We start from the raw sequence: 13,514 nt of genomic DNA on the forward strand, positions 1-13,514 counted from the left end.
TTTTTAAAGAATTTATTTATTTGACAGAGATAGAGACAGCCAGCGAGAGAGGGAACACAAGCAGGGGGAGTGGGAGAGGAAGAAGCAGGCTCATAGCGGAGGAGCCTGATGTGGGGCTCGATCCCATAACGCCAGGATCACGCCCTGAGCCGAAGGCAGACGCTTAACCGCTGTACCACCCAGGCGCCCCTATCTGCCTACTTCTTAAGTAAAGCATTTTGTTTACTATCTTAACACTTTCTGAGCACCTACTGTGAGTTAGGTATAATTTTTATTTAAAGATTTATTTATTTATTTTAGGAGGGGAGGGGCAGAGGGAGCAGGAGAGAATCTCAAGCAGACTCCATGCTGAGTGCAGAGCCTGAAGCAGGGCTCTATTCCTGAGATCGTGACCTGAGCCTAAATCAAGAGCCAGCCAAGAACTGGTCGCTTAACCGACTGAGCCACCCAGGTGCCAGGAGATATAATTTTAATTGTCACATCGCCATTCTGAAGTGGGTATTGTTTTTATTCCCATTTTTCACATAATGAAACTGAGGCTTGGGTTAACCAGCTTGCTGAGGGTCACATTTATAGCACTCAGCAGGACCAGAATCAATACAGAACTTAAGGTCTAAGTTCTTAAAAAACACTATGCTACATTAGTGTTAAATTTTACTTACGGGAGTTAACCAATTTTGCATGAAGTAATTCACTGGCACCCCTCCTAGCAGGGTGGATATCATCAGATTAGTTGAAATGTCCCCAAAGATGAGATTATTATGAATTGCATAATGGGCTGACTAATAGTCAATAGGGAGTGAACAGGATGAAGAAGAAGAAAAACAAAAATGTGTTTAGGGCTGATGCTTTTATTGTGTTGCATGTTTTCTGCCTGTTTCCATACTTATAGTATTTTTTTTTTTTTTTTTTAGTATATAATTAAGGAGTTAGTCTGGTGTTGGACTGAAAAGGTTGGGTCATTAACCTTTGAATGAATTAAATCTCCGACAGGAATACCCTGTCTCTCCCTGCCTTCCCTCTTCTCTTCTTGTACTCATATACACATGTGGTTTTTTTTTTTCCTGAACTATTTGAGAGTAAGTATTGTACTACTTAACCTTATTTTATTTCCTAAGAACAGGGTATTTTCTTTTGTAGTCATAGATAGTTAACAACCTTAGTAAATTTAACATTGGTAAAATTCTTTAATCTACCATTTTCTGATTTAGTCAATTGACCCAATAGTCTTCTTTATAGCACTTTATGGTTGTCTTTTTTTTTTTTTTTCCAGTACAGTATCAGTCTACAGTCAAATAGTTGTATTTAATTGTCATGTCCTTTAGTCTTTTTTACTCTGGAACATTTCCTGGAGCCTTTCTTTATCTTTTGTGAAATTGACATTTCTGAAAAATACAGCCTCCTTTCTTTCTTCTCTGTTCTTTTTACTTCTTTCTTTTCTTTTGTAGTAGAACATTTCTCATTTTGGATTTGTCTGATGTTTCCTCTTGATTAGATTCAGATTATGTGTCCCTGGCCAGAAAAATCACGTAAGTGATGCTGGGTCCCCACGGTATCAAATCTGGAGGTGCATTATGTCCATCTGTCTGCTATGAATAATATTATGTTTGATAACATATTTGGTCAAAATGTTTGATTCCCCCCTCCACCCCCGAAACTAATTTGTGGAGAGACATTTTAAGACTATGCAAATGTCCTACTTATTAAAATTTCCCTCTAGATTTAACATGCACAGATGATTTTTTGTCTGAACCAATCTTTATTATTACGGTTACAAAATGATGATTTTTCAAGTCAGCAGTCCCTCTACATTTGCAGTGACTGATTGCTGTGGAGTTACAGGCTCTTGGTTTTTTCAGTGGTTTATAACTTTACTATCCAGTTTTTTCTTTTTCTCATTTCATATTTATATATCTTGCCTTGCACAGTGAAAGCCCTAGTTCCCAGCACTATCAAAACATTTACTTATTCGCTTAATCCTGTAACATACCTAAAGTAATTTAAGAATAGCTTCACCCATATCATTACCAAAAAAACTCCCCAAAACAAACTACTAAAAAGAATAAGAATTTATTTGTAGTTCTCCCCTTTTTCCTAGCTCCTCTAAAACTGAGAATATGTAAATCAAATAGTGGGTTTATAAATTATTTGCATTAATTTTTTTAAGTGGGTTATAGTATGCATTTGAAAAATGAATGTTCGCTTTCAGTTTTAGATTTTTTACCTTCTTCCATCCTAGTGTTGGTTGTTAACATGCTCCTGAAAGTTAAAACTATATAATAAGATGTACTCCATGAAATATCATTCCCATTTTCTTTCAGTCCTTTGTATCCAGTATCCCAGATAGGTAATCAGCTTTTTTTTGTCTGTTATCCTACCTGTGTTTCTTTTTGTAACTGTAAGCAGATATATGTATTTTCTTACTTTAATTTTTTTATACAAAATGTAACATGCTGGGGCGCCTAGGTGGCTCAGTCCATTAAGTGTCTGTCTTCGGCTCAGGTCATGATCCGGGACTCCTGGGGTCAAGCCCCCACCTCCAGGTTCCCTGCTCAGCGGGGAGCCTGCCTCTCCCTCCCTCCGCCATTCCCCTTGCTTGTGCTATCTCATTCTCTCTCTGTCAAATAAATAAAAGCCTCAAAAAAAAAAAAAAAGTAACGTGCTATATATGCTTTTTTATGCTTTGTGAAGACTTTAAGGAATTTGGCATTTTAAGGAATTTGACCAAATAATTTAGGTATGCTTAACCAAAGATTTTGGAAACTCGTTTTAGGCAGAGACAGATGTATTTTGGCCTGTATGCTTCATGAAAGTGAACAACCTAATGGCAGGGAAGGCAAGAATACAGTTACGCCTCAGAACATTTGTGTCTGGGTAGTGAATGTCTTTGATACTATATTTACTTCTTAGTCCTGCTGACCTCTGTTATGTTGGCTTTATTTTGTTTCAGTGCTTGTGCTTTCTCAGGCAGTAAATATGCTATCAGTAGCATTTGGGTTTTATCAGCACCCACCACTTTTCTCATTTCTAGTTTTAAAAACAATCCCAGGAAAGATTTCTTTATTCCATCTCGGATCAGGGGGTTTCTCTCTGATTCATGCATTACATTTATTGAGGATAGCAAGGTAAGCAGGCTCACCGAAGCACATCTCAGGGAGGCATTATTTACTATGAATACAGTGTGGTCTCTCAAGACCCATTTATGTATGCACTGCTTTTTTAAAAAGTACATGTAATTAATATATTCATCCTGTTTATCAAAAAATTGTTTTCCTGGAAATAGTAACTATTAAATCATTGCTATATGAGATGGGTAATGCATGGTTCTCATGGTGATCTGTTCCTGGCATTGTGCATTAGTAAGTTGAGCTTCCATTTTTTTTTTTATGTATGGAATCATAATGTTTATCAATCCGCTCAAGTGACAGTGAAGTTTGTGATGCCCTCCATGATACCAAATAATGTTTCTAATTGTCTTATTTTTTCTTCTGTTTTTTTGACAATTTCTTTGAGGTACCACATTTTGGCATTTTAACTTCTAATCAGTGTGGCTGGTGGCACCTTCAGAGTTATGACTTACCTTTTGTGAGACATGAAAGGACACTAGTAATGGTAGAAAAGAGTTGGCTGAGTGAGTGGATCCATCTCTATACTAGAAGATGAGCAGATTGAGTTTAAACTGAGGAAAGCATAGAAAGATATGTACTCTTTATATTAACTGACCAGTGTAATACCTGTATTCTTAGGTATGAAAGTGGATTTATATGTTGTCAGACAGACACTCTAACAAGATGATACCAAATGAGGCATGTGGGTATATATCTAGAAAAATCAATGGTTGTTTTCCCTTTATGTTAAGATTATAGAAAACAACTCTTCGGTGTGTCATGAGGGTGATTTTTCTTTATTGGCGGGGGGTGATAATGAACATTATTACTTTATAATGAGAAAAAGCAAAGCTATAAAATTTACATTTTATATATCTAGAATATAGCATGGAAAAAATACAGAGGAATTACAGGTTTTAGTTATGATCTTGCATCTTAGGTCTGAGGCTTCACTTAATCTGGAAAAACTGGGATTCCCTTGCTCACAGGTTGTTGTGAGGTTCCAGTGAGATAATGAATGTTAAAGTGCTTTGTAAACTGTGAAGTACTATAAAGTTGATGTTTGGGGTTTGATATAAATTTTTCCATTATGAATCTAATGGAGCCATTATGATCAGGCTGACTAATTTTTGATGATGCTTTTAGATTTCCAATTTCTTTACCAGTATCTATAAAGAAAATAAAGGATTCTCTTTCTTCTGAAAGATTACATTAGAGTAACAGGCAGTTTTTGATATTCCATGGTAGTGGACATCTCAGAAAGACTTCATGGGATCTAGTTCAATATCTTTTTAGTCCATCAAGCCATTTCTGCATGCCTGACTCAAAAAGGTCAGTTTCTATTAAGTGTTTCTAAAAGAATTTTTATGTTTGTTATTTTACTGAATATTTGTTGTTTCAGAGTGGCATGTTTCAGTTCTTAAAAGGGCATAGGAAAGAGTTAACTGCTACTTGTCTCAGTAATATAATTTTTTCAGGAGTTCAGAATGTTTCGTGACCAATAAATACCCTGGTTTTGGAAAATATTAAATATAGGAAAATAAAATGTTAACTGGAAATAGTATATTTCTAATTTCATACAGTAAGGTTTGGTGTATTTTTCTCCCCTTCTCATCCATGTGTGTATTTACATACACAAACCTGAAAGAAGTTATATCAAAATACTAGTTCATTCTAGGATCATGGTTTTTTAATTGTAAGGATTTAATTTAATATTTTTTATTTTCTATAAAAAGCATATGTTACTTATATAATCAGGAGTAAAATTTATTTTAAAATATTAATATTTAGTTGCAGTTGTTTTCAAAGCAGGGTTTTAATAATGAAAAACTCAGATCTTAACTCAGGTTTTTCAAAGTTTAGTGATTTCATAAATTGCTCTAGGTGAACCATCCTCTATGGCTAGAGCTCAGTTACCCAGAAAATGGCATATTCTCTAATAGTTATGGTCAATAAAGATTATATTTACTGTGTCAGGCATTTGTTCTGGCTATCACTTGTTACTTTGTATAGATTCTGTGATATTGCCAAAATTTACAAATTACTGTCATATCACTGAAAGCCATTCTTGGTGAAACCCCTTGGGTTTCTTGTAGTAGCAGATTTGGAGAACAAGGATTCTCTTACATTTGCTATTTTTGGTTTAGAAACCAGCTTGACTTTATTTTTTTATTTTTATTTTTTTTTAAAGATTTTATTTATTTATTTGACAGAGATAGAGACAGCCAGCGAGAGAGGGAACACAAGCAGGGGGAGTGGGAGAGGAAGAGGCAGGCTCATAGCAGAGGAGCCTGATGTGGGGCTCGATCCCATAATGGCGGGATCACACCCTGAGCCGAAGGCAGACGCTTAACCGCTGTGCCACCCAGGCGCCCCTGAAACCAGCTTGACTTTAGACATATGTGATGGTAGTACTACGTATTTATTACGTAATTCTATTATATGGGTATTTTATCTTTAATCAGCATTTTGTTTTGTCCATATGTGAATTTAAAAAAATGAAAACAACTTGAAGGGTTTTATGTACTAGTTGTTATCCTTAGGGTATATCCTACCAAGGATGTTTAATATTCCTTTTTACAGCTGCAAAATTCGGTATACCATAGTTTATTCGACCAATCTCCAGTCTCTCCAAACCCTCTTAATTGGAGAGGTGTGAAAAGGGAAACATCCAGATTTTTAACTATATTTTATCATTTTGGTTTCTCTGATTCTTATGAGACACTAATTCCATCTTAAGAACTGGAGTGTTAGCTTTATAAAGGAAGGGATCTATTCTGGGCTTAATAGCCTTGCTACTTCCCCATGTAGACCAGCACTGTTAAAGTATTTGTTAAGTGGATAAATAAGGCTTGGGTTTGAAGTTATTCCGACATACTTATGCTAAGAAGACAGTTTCTTTAAGTTTTTAGGAGTAGTTAGCATCTTTTTTTAGGTATCTTGAAAGAGCTCATAGTCGATTTGGAATTTTCCTTCTGAATCTGTTGAGAAGGTGCTAAATTCCTGTGCTTCATCTAGTGGTTATCATTTGCATTGAGTAGTAGTACTCTGAGGCGTTATTGTTAGGGCTGAAGTTTAAACAAAGGGGAGAAAAGTTAAGCAACAAAGAAAAGGATGCTGATTGGTGGGGCTTGCCTGTCCTTAAATTAGAATTGAAGAAATGAGGCTGGAAAATTATATAATTGCAAAAGGGAAGTTTGTAATACCGTACAAATAGAAAGCTTGAACTATAAATACCAGCACCTTTTTAGTCAAAACATTTTGTTTGCAGTGAATGTGAGTGGTAGTTTTAAGAGAGATTAAACTATAACTTTCCTAAATGATTAAAAAATCATTAGAAGATCATCAAAAATGATTTTTTAATCATTTAGGAAATGTGCTTACACTTACAAAATATAAAGACAGTTATGCAAATGAAATATGGGTGTACTCCTTAAATTTCATTTACAAAAAACCCACAAGGTTACTCAACATTTTTTTAACCATTGAAGATCTGTTATTTGGCATATGGATTGTAGGTAGACTTTTTATTATATTTTTAAAATAGTCTGTGTCAGTTCTTACCAATGCTCCACATTGTTTCATGCTTCTGATTTAACATTCATGTCATCGTAGTGGGAATAGAACTGGAGAGAGCTGAGCACTTGTATAGTAAAGGAATTCATCGTAATTTCTCTTTTAGTGATGTTGTTTTGATGAACTACTTTGTCAGAAAATTTTCTGGGGCACCTGGGTGGCACAGTCGTTAAGCGTCTGCCTTCGGCTCAGGGCGTGATCCCAGCGTTCTGGGATCGAGTCCCACATCAGGCTCCTCCACTATGAGCCTGCTTCTTCCTCTCCCACTCCCCCTGCTTGTGTTCCCTCTCTCGCTGGCTGTCTCTCTGTCAAATAAATAAATAAAATCTTAAAAAAAAAAAAAAAAGAAATTTTTCTACCGGGATTGAAAATGATAATGGTAGCATAAGAAGGTATTTGATGGTTTTACATTAATGGGTCAGTGTCTGAAAATGTTACTAAATGCAATCTAAAATGAAACACTATACTTAGAATAGGTCTTAAATTCAGAAGGAGTCTTGGGATAAAAGTTGGAAGTGTTGGCTTAAAGTTCAGAAGGATTAAACTTGTTCTTAGTAAGGAGGTTAGTTGAAGTGACATATTAAAAGAGTGACATTTAATTATAATGACGGATTTGCCAGGATATGCATATCTGGAGAGAAACTTTCTTAATTCTAGCCAGCAGCAGGTCCTGGAATCTGAATGTTTCATAAATAAGTATGACTAAAAAAGCCCCTTGTCTTACCAAGAGAGAATGGAGAACAATCTCTTTGGGAGAGCCAGGACTGCTGTTAACTTATTACTGTGTCCTTATTATGTTAAATTTCACATTGGGACTAACCACATAAGACCTCTAGTGTGTGTGCGCACGTGTGGGTTTTAAACCTCCTAAAAAATGCAAATAAGCCAAATCTCTGCTTACTCAGAGTTGAAATTTAGATTAGGGAAAGGCCTTTTAATTCTTCTCTTCATTTATATTCCACACTGTTCTATGAATATTGAATCTTTCAGGACTGATATTCATGACTACAACACTGATACAGATAATGGCATTTGTTGAAACATGGAAATAATTCTGCCCTGATTAAGTAGCTTTCTCTCCAAGGGTGGACCTTCACTTTCCCCAATCTTTTAGTCCCTCCCTGAGGACTGTCCCCCTCTCCCCCAGCAACTAAAAGCTTAAGGGGATAGAGGAAGGAAGGGCTCAGGACCCTGGTTGCACACTGTAAGTCACAAGTTACTGTTCTAATTGTTCATTGCTTGTGCTTTACCAATTACTAAATATTTCAAGTATCACCTCTGGGTATAAGCATAAAGAAAACTCAAGTTTAGGAAACACAAAATGAAAAAGTTTCTTGATAAACAGTGGTATCATAGAGCCTTTAATGTACATTGGCATCATGTCTTTCTAAGAAGGGTATCTAGTGCATGCATTTTAGACTTTCTTGACCGGGGAACTTGTTTGTGGAAGACCTACAGTCATACAGGATAGTAATTTCTGCAGAATACAGTTCGTGAAGGACTGCTGTCTTTCATTCTATAAACATATATATGTACACATATCAGTGTAAGGCTGTGCTAGACACATTAGGAAATATGTAGATAAGTTTTTGCCTTTAAAGAACTTAAGATGTAGATACCTGTAAATGATACTTGTTCACAATTCCATGTGGTAATTAGATGACTGACTGAAATCTGTTCTTTTTTATTTCCTTATGGAGGAGAAACAGTATTTGGGAGAGTTTGTGTTCCTAATGTTGTGGGAGTCTTCACCAGTTAAGGAAAATGGTGCTGAAAGAGTTTGAGTAACTAGATGACAAACTGCTTATATAAGACAAAGTTGTTCTTGGAAATTTTAATTTTGTAGAAAATAGACACAGTTTCATATGACTGTTGTTTAAAAAGACCTGGAGTTTGTTATAAGTGAACATTATTAACAGAGAATGTGGGTATCATTTCATAGTTTGCTAAACTTGTGTCTGCTGCTTATATCTGTTGAATTAGAAGCTTGTGTAATTTTTATTGTAGTGTTGTGTTTCATTATGATTTTAAAATTAATTATGTATGTTAATAATGACTTTGATTTTGATCAAATAGCTTAACAAATATTTAAGCGTATTTTAAGTAGGAGTAGAGTTTATGCTTAAGATAATACAGCAGTAAACACATGCTTTTAATTGATAGTAGATAGTTTAAAAAAAGACACATATGAATACAAATAGTAGTAAAAGGTATGAATCCCAAATGGTACAAGCAACAAATAAAGTTTGTTGAAAGACTCACCGGGCCTTGGTGGTCAAAAAAGGTTTAATGGAGGCTGACCATTGAGTAAAATCAAGTAAGTCAGGTCCAGGGCAAAGTTATTTTGTTTGTTTTGATAGGAAGAGATGGTTGGAAGGGAGTGTGTTAACCAGATAAAGCCCACTTCTCAGCCAAATTAACATTTCACTAACGTTATGTGTAAATTTAAAAAGGGTATAGTTGAGGTATGGATGAAGTTGTAGCTTGAACCAGAAAGTGATGATCGTCAAATATCATCTGTACTGTGGATTTTCATAGTAGGTGTAGATGCCTCAAGACCTCATGTTTCCCACCTCGCATTTTTGTCAGGTATAAAAGTAGGGACCTGATGGAAAACAGGCATAGTCTGTGTTTTGTTTTGTTTTAAACTAGAAGAGGGAAGTCAAGTTCGGTGGTTGCTGACCTTGGTCCTGAATGATAGCTAAACTACTAGGTTGGAATGAGTTGTGCTGTGCTCTGATGGCTGGACAGCAACCAGTTTAATACAGTATCTGGGAACTGCAAAATAGTCTTGCTCACATCTGTTAGTGGTTAAGAGAATTCGTTATGGGGCTAAATTACCTTGAGTGCAAATCTTGGCCCAGTCATTTATTATCTGTGCAATTTACTTAACTTCTGTGCCTTAGTGTCCTTGTCTGTAAAACTTAAATATTTCAAGGGGTTGTTGTGAGAATTAAACCAATCCATGTAAAGTGCTTAGAACAGTCACTGGCACATGAGCAGTATAAACTTAGTCATTGTTATTGTCGATATATATTTGCCTGTACACTATGGAGGGAATCAATCCAAGAGAAAGGTGACTGGTGGTTGTGCGACATATTATGTTGTATGTTATAATCAATTCCATGCTGCTGCACACTCTTTTGTCAGACTCTAGTTAAGTTATTGATGATAAATTTTCATCTTAAAATTTATTTAACAACAGTCTAGTTTATTTAACAATAGTCTAATTGCTATTTGGAATTTGTGAGATGTGATTCCAAGGAAGACTGTGTCTTGGAGAAATGGGTCTTGTAAAATTTTAGTCTTACCGTTTCTGTTTTAATGGTTTGTACATAACATACATATTAAGTGTATGTCTGTTTCTAAGTATTTTAATGCCTTCATCTTTTTTTCCAGTAACAAAGCGTGAAATAAATCCCCAGTGTTTCTCAAGATTATTTAAAAGGATTTATAATTACCGCTCAGCACCTAGGACAGCACCCAATGCAACACTTTGTACATGAACTCTGGCTTGAGGTTTGGGGTTTGTGTTCTGGATTCAGGAAAGAAAAGAAGAGAACGTTTTTGGGAAAGTTAACAATTCTCGTAAACACTCTAGAAGTATATGAAATGGAGGATGGTTTCATGGCTTTATTTCAGAATGTTTTACACTGGCTGTAGAACCCACTTCATGAAGTAGTTTTGAGTTAAAATGATCTAATATTTGTGTTTTAACTTTCAGCTTTGTGTTATTCTTGGAAAATTTCGCACCACTTGTGAATTCCTTGAACCTGGGCATTGCAAACCCACTTCTGTTGGGCCCATCTCCTTTGCACTTTGCTCAGATTAAGACTCAGTTGGCGCTTCAGCAGCTGAATGCCGTTGCCTCACATAGTTCAACACCACCTTATACTTTATTAAATCAGGCTTTCTTGAAAATAGCCATGTCGAGACCCAGGTTTAATCCTCGAGGAAACTTTCCACTTCAGAGGCCACGAGCACCTAACCCTTCTGGGATGAGGCCTCCAGGACCATTTATGAGGCCTGGATCCATGGGTCTTCCAAGATTTTACCCAGCAGGGAGAGCCCGTGGAATTCCACACAGATTTACTGGCCATGAATCTTATCAGAACATGGGACCACAGAGAATGAATGTTCAGGTAACTCAACACCGAACTGATCCAAGATTGACCAAAGAAAAATTGGATTTTCATGAAGCACAACAAAAGAAGGGGAAGCCTCATGGCAGCCGGTGGGATGATGAGCCTCATATATCTGCATCAGTGGGAGTGAAACAGAGTTCTATAACACAGGTTACAGAGCAGAGTCCTCAAGTGCAGAGTCGCTATACAAAAGAGAGTGCCTCAAGTATCTTAGCAAGTTTTGGATTATCTAATGAAGACTTAGAAGAACTCAGTCGCTATCCTGATGAACAGCTAACTCCTGAAAATATGCCGTTAATTTTGAGGGATATAAGAATGCGAAAAATGGGGCGCCGATTACCCAGTATACCTTCTCAGAGCAGAAATAAAGAAACGCTTGGTAATGAGGCAGTTTCGAGTAATGTGATTGATTATGGGCATGCAAGCAAATATGGCTACACAGAAGATCCACTTGAAGTACGTATTTATGATCCTGAAATTCCAACAGATGAGGTCAAGAATGAATTTCGGTCACAGCAGAGCATTTCTGCATCTGTTCCCACTCCAAATGTGATATGTAATTCTATGTTTCCTGTTGAAGATGTGTTTCGACAGATGGACTTCCCCAGTGAGTCCTCTAATAATCAGTCCTTTTTCCCAGTTGAGAGTGGAACTAAGATGTCAGGCTTACACATTTCAGGAGGACAGTCAGTCCTTGAACCTGTAAAATCCGTCAGTCAATCCATTAGCCAAACAGTTAACCAGACAATGAATCAGTCTCTTATTCCTCCATCTATGAACCAGCAGCCTTTTTCATCAGAATTAATTTCAGCTGTAAGCCAGCAGGAGCGGATCCCACATGAACCTGTGATTAATTCATCTAATGTACATGGATCAGGAGGAAGTAAAAAGAATTACCAGTCAGAGGCTGACATTCCCATTCAGTCGCCCTTTGGGATTGTGAAAGCATCATGGTTACCAAAGTTTTCACATGCTGATGCCCAGAAGATGAAGAGACTTCCAACTCCCTCTATGATGAATGATTATTATGCAGCATCTCCAAGAATATTTCCACATTTGTGTTCTCTGTGTAACGTAGAATGTAGTCATTTGAAGGTGAGTGTTTTTAAAGATCACTGTATAATGATACTCAGCGCCCAGATTTCCTCTAAATTTTCATATTATGCTGGTGTTAACTAGGCATTGAGGAAATGGCAGAAATTATTTGTGATTGCAACATCACCACTTAGTTGTAATCTAAGTAGTCCTGGCCTAAATACTGACTTGAGTGTTAGGCTTTCTGTATTCCTGTGACTGGGCATACAACATAGTTTGTCCATGTACTTTGAACTTTTGATTAGTTCTCTCAGAAAATTCATGCAACATAAAATTTATAAGACAAACTGTGGACTTATAAAACAATCACATGAGTCAACTTTAAATAAATCTGTTACTATACAAATATAAAAAGTTGGAATAAAATATTTGTACTGTACACTTTAAGAGAGAGTATGTTGTAGCCTTGCATGTATCTTCGTGTCTTGGCTGAAAGACAGTTAATGTTGACTTAAATATTTTCTGACTCTAGCTACACTAGGATTTTTAGTGTTTGATGAGAAGGAGCTTCCTAAATAACTTAATCCATAACAAAATTGAGTCAAGAGTAATTATTTTGGGGTCAGCTGTCAGCTCAGAGAATAGTGTAAAATGGTAGAAATTTAGAGAGAAAAATCTTAAAAAAATAAAAAAAGGCATTAGTACCTCTGTGGTCAGTATAATTAGAAGAAAGTATTTTATAGAGGTGCTGAAGAGTAACATAGAACGTACTCTTAGATAGTACAGTTGACTCTTGAACAGCTTGGGGTTTGGGGGTGCCAAATCCTGCACAGTTGAAAGTCCAAGTTGACTCCTTAAAAACTACTAGCCTGTTGACTGCGGAAGCCTTACCAACAATATAAATAGTTGGTTAATACATTTTATATGTTAATAGTATTGTATGGTGTATTCTTATAATAAAGTAAGCTTGAGAAAAGAAAATGTTAAGAAAATCATGAGAAAATGTATTTATGTGTACTGTAATAAAAGTTTGTGTGTAAGTGGACCCGTGCACTTCAAACCAGTGTTGTTCAAGGGTCAGCTGTAATCGTGGGTGGATTTGTGTAGGAATTTCCCAGTATGTTTTATTTACTTAATGTATATTTGGAAACCACTTTTATTTCTGTTCACTAATGTGATTTGTAGATTTATATTATAAGTGGTCAGGAAGGAATGTACTTCCCATGGAATAAGCTTCGATCATTGGTTATATACTTTGAATAGGCTTAAAAACCAATAGGTGTTTAATTCTCTTTTTTTTTCCTTCTTGCAGTGCTGCCCAATTATTGTCTTTGTATTATCCACTCACCAGATTTCAGCTGATGCTTTTGCTAACTCTAACAAAGGAAAGCAGTATTCCTCCTCATTTTAGCCAAATTTGTTGAGTTCTAATGAAATAATAGTTGCCTTCCCTATCAAGGGAGGTAGTCAAGTCTTGAAAAATCTCAGAATAATTCATAGCACTTAATCTTTAAGTAGCGCTGGCCTGAGTTCTGAATTGGGTAATAGGCTCTCTGTATTCCATTTGAACTTTTATTTAGTTATGATGAATCCAAGAAAGGTATCTTAAAAGAACTTTAAGTTTTTATTTCTTAGACTGGAAAAGGTATAT

The 13,514-nt window shown here is 36.1% G+C and overlaps 1 protein-coding gene across 6 annotated transcripts in view; it reads left to right on the top strand.

The window, feature by feature from the left end:
• Window positions 1-13,514, top strand: part of ZNF638 (zinc finger protein 638) — a 123,832-nt gene that overhangs the window by 49,881 nt on the left and 60,437 nt on the right. For all 6 annotated transcript variants that reach the window (XM_045788227.2, XM_087863535.1, XM_045788228.2 and 3 more), the window contains exon 2: window positions 10,408-11,923. In XM_045788227.2, the coding sequence (XP_045644183.2) occupies window positions 10,408-11,923 (1,516 nt within the window). The remainder of the gene's footprint in view (window positions 1-10,407; window positions 11,924-13,514) is intronic.

Source organism: Ursus americanus, chromosome 7 (genome assembly GCF_024610735.1).
Source record: "Ursus americanus isolate L20-20 chromosome 7, mUrsAme1.1.p, whole genome shotgun sequence".
NCBI lineage: Eukaryota > Metazoa > Chordata > Mammalia > Carnivora > Ursidae > Ursus > Ursus americanus.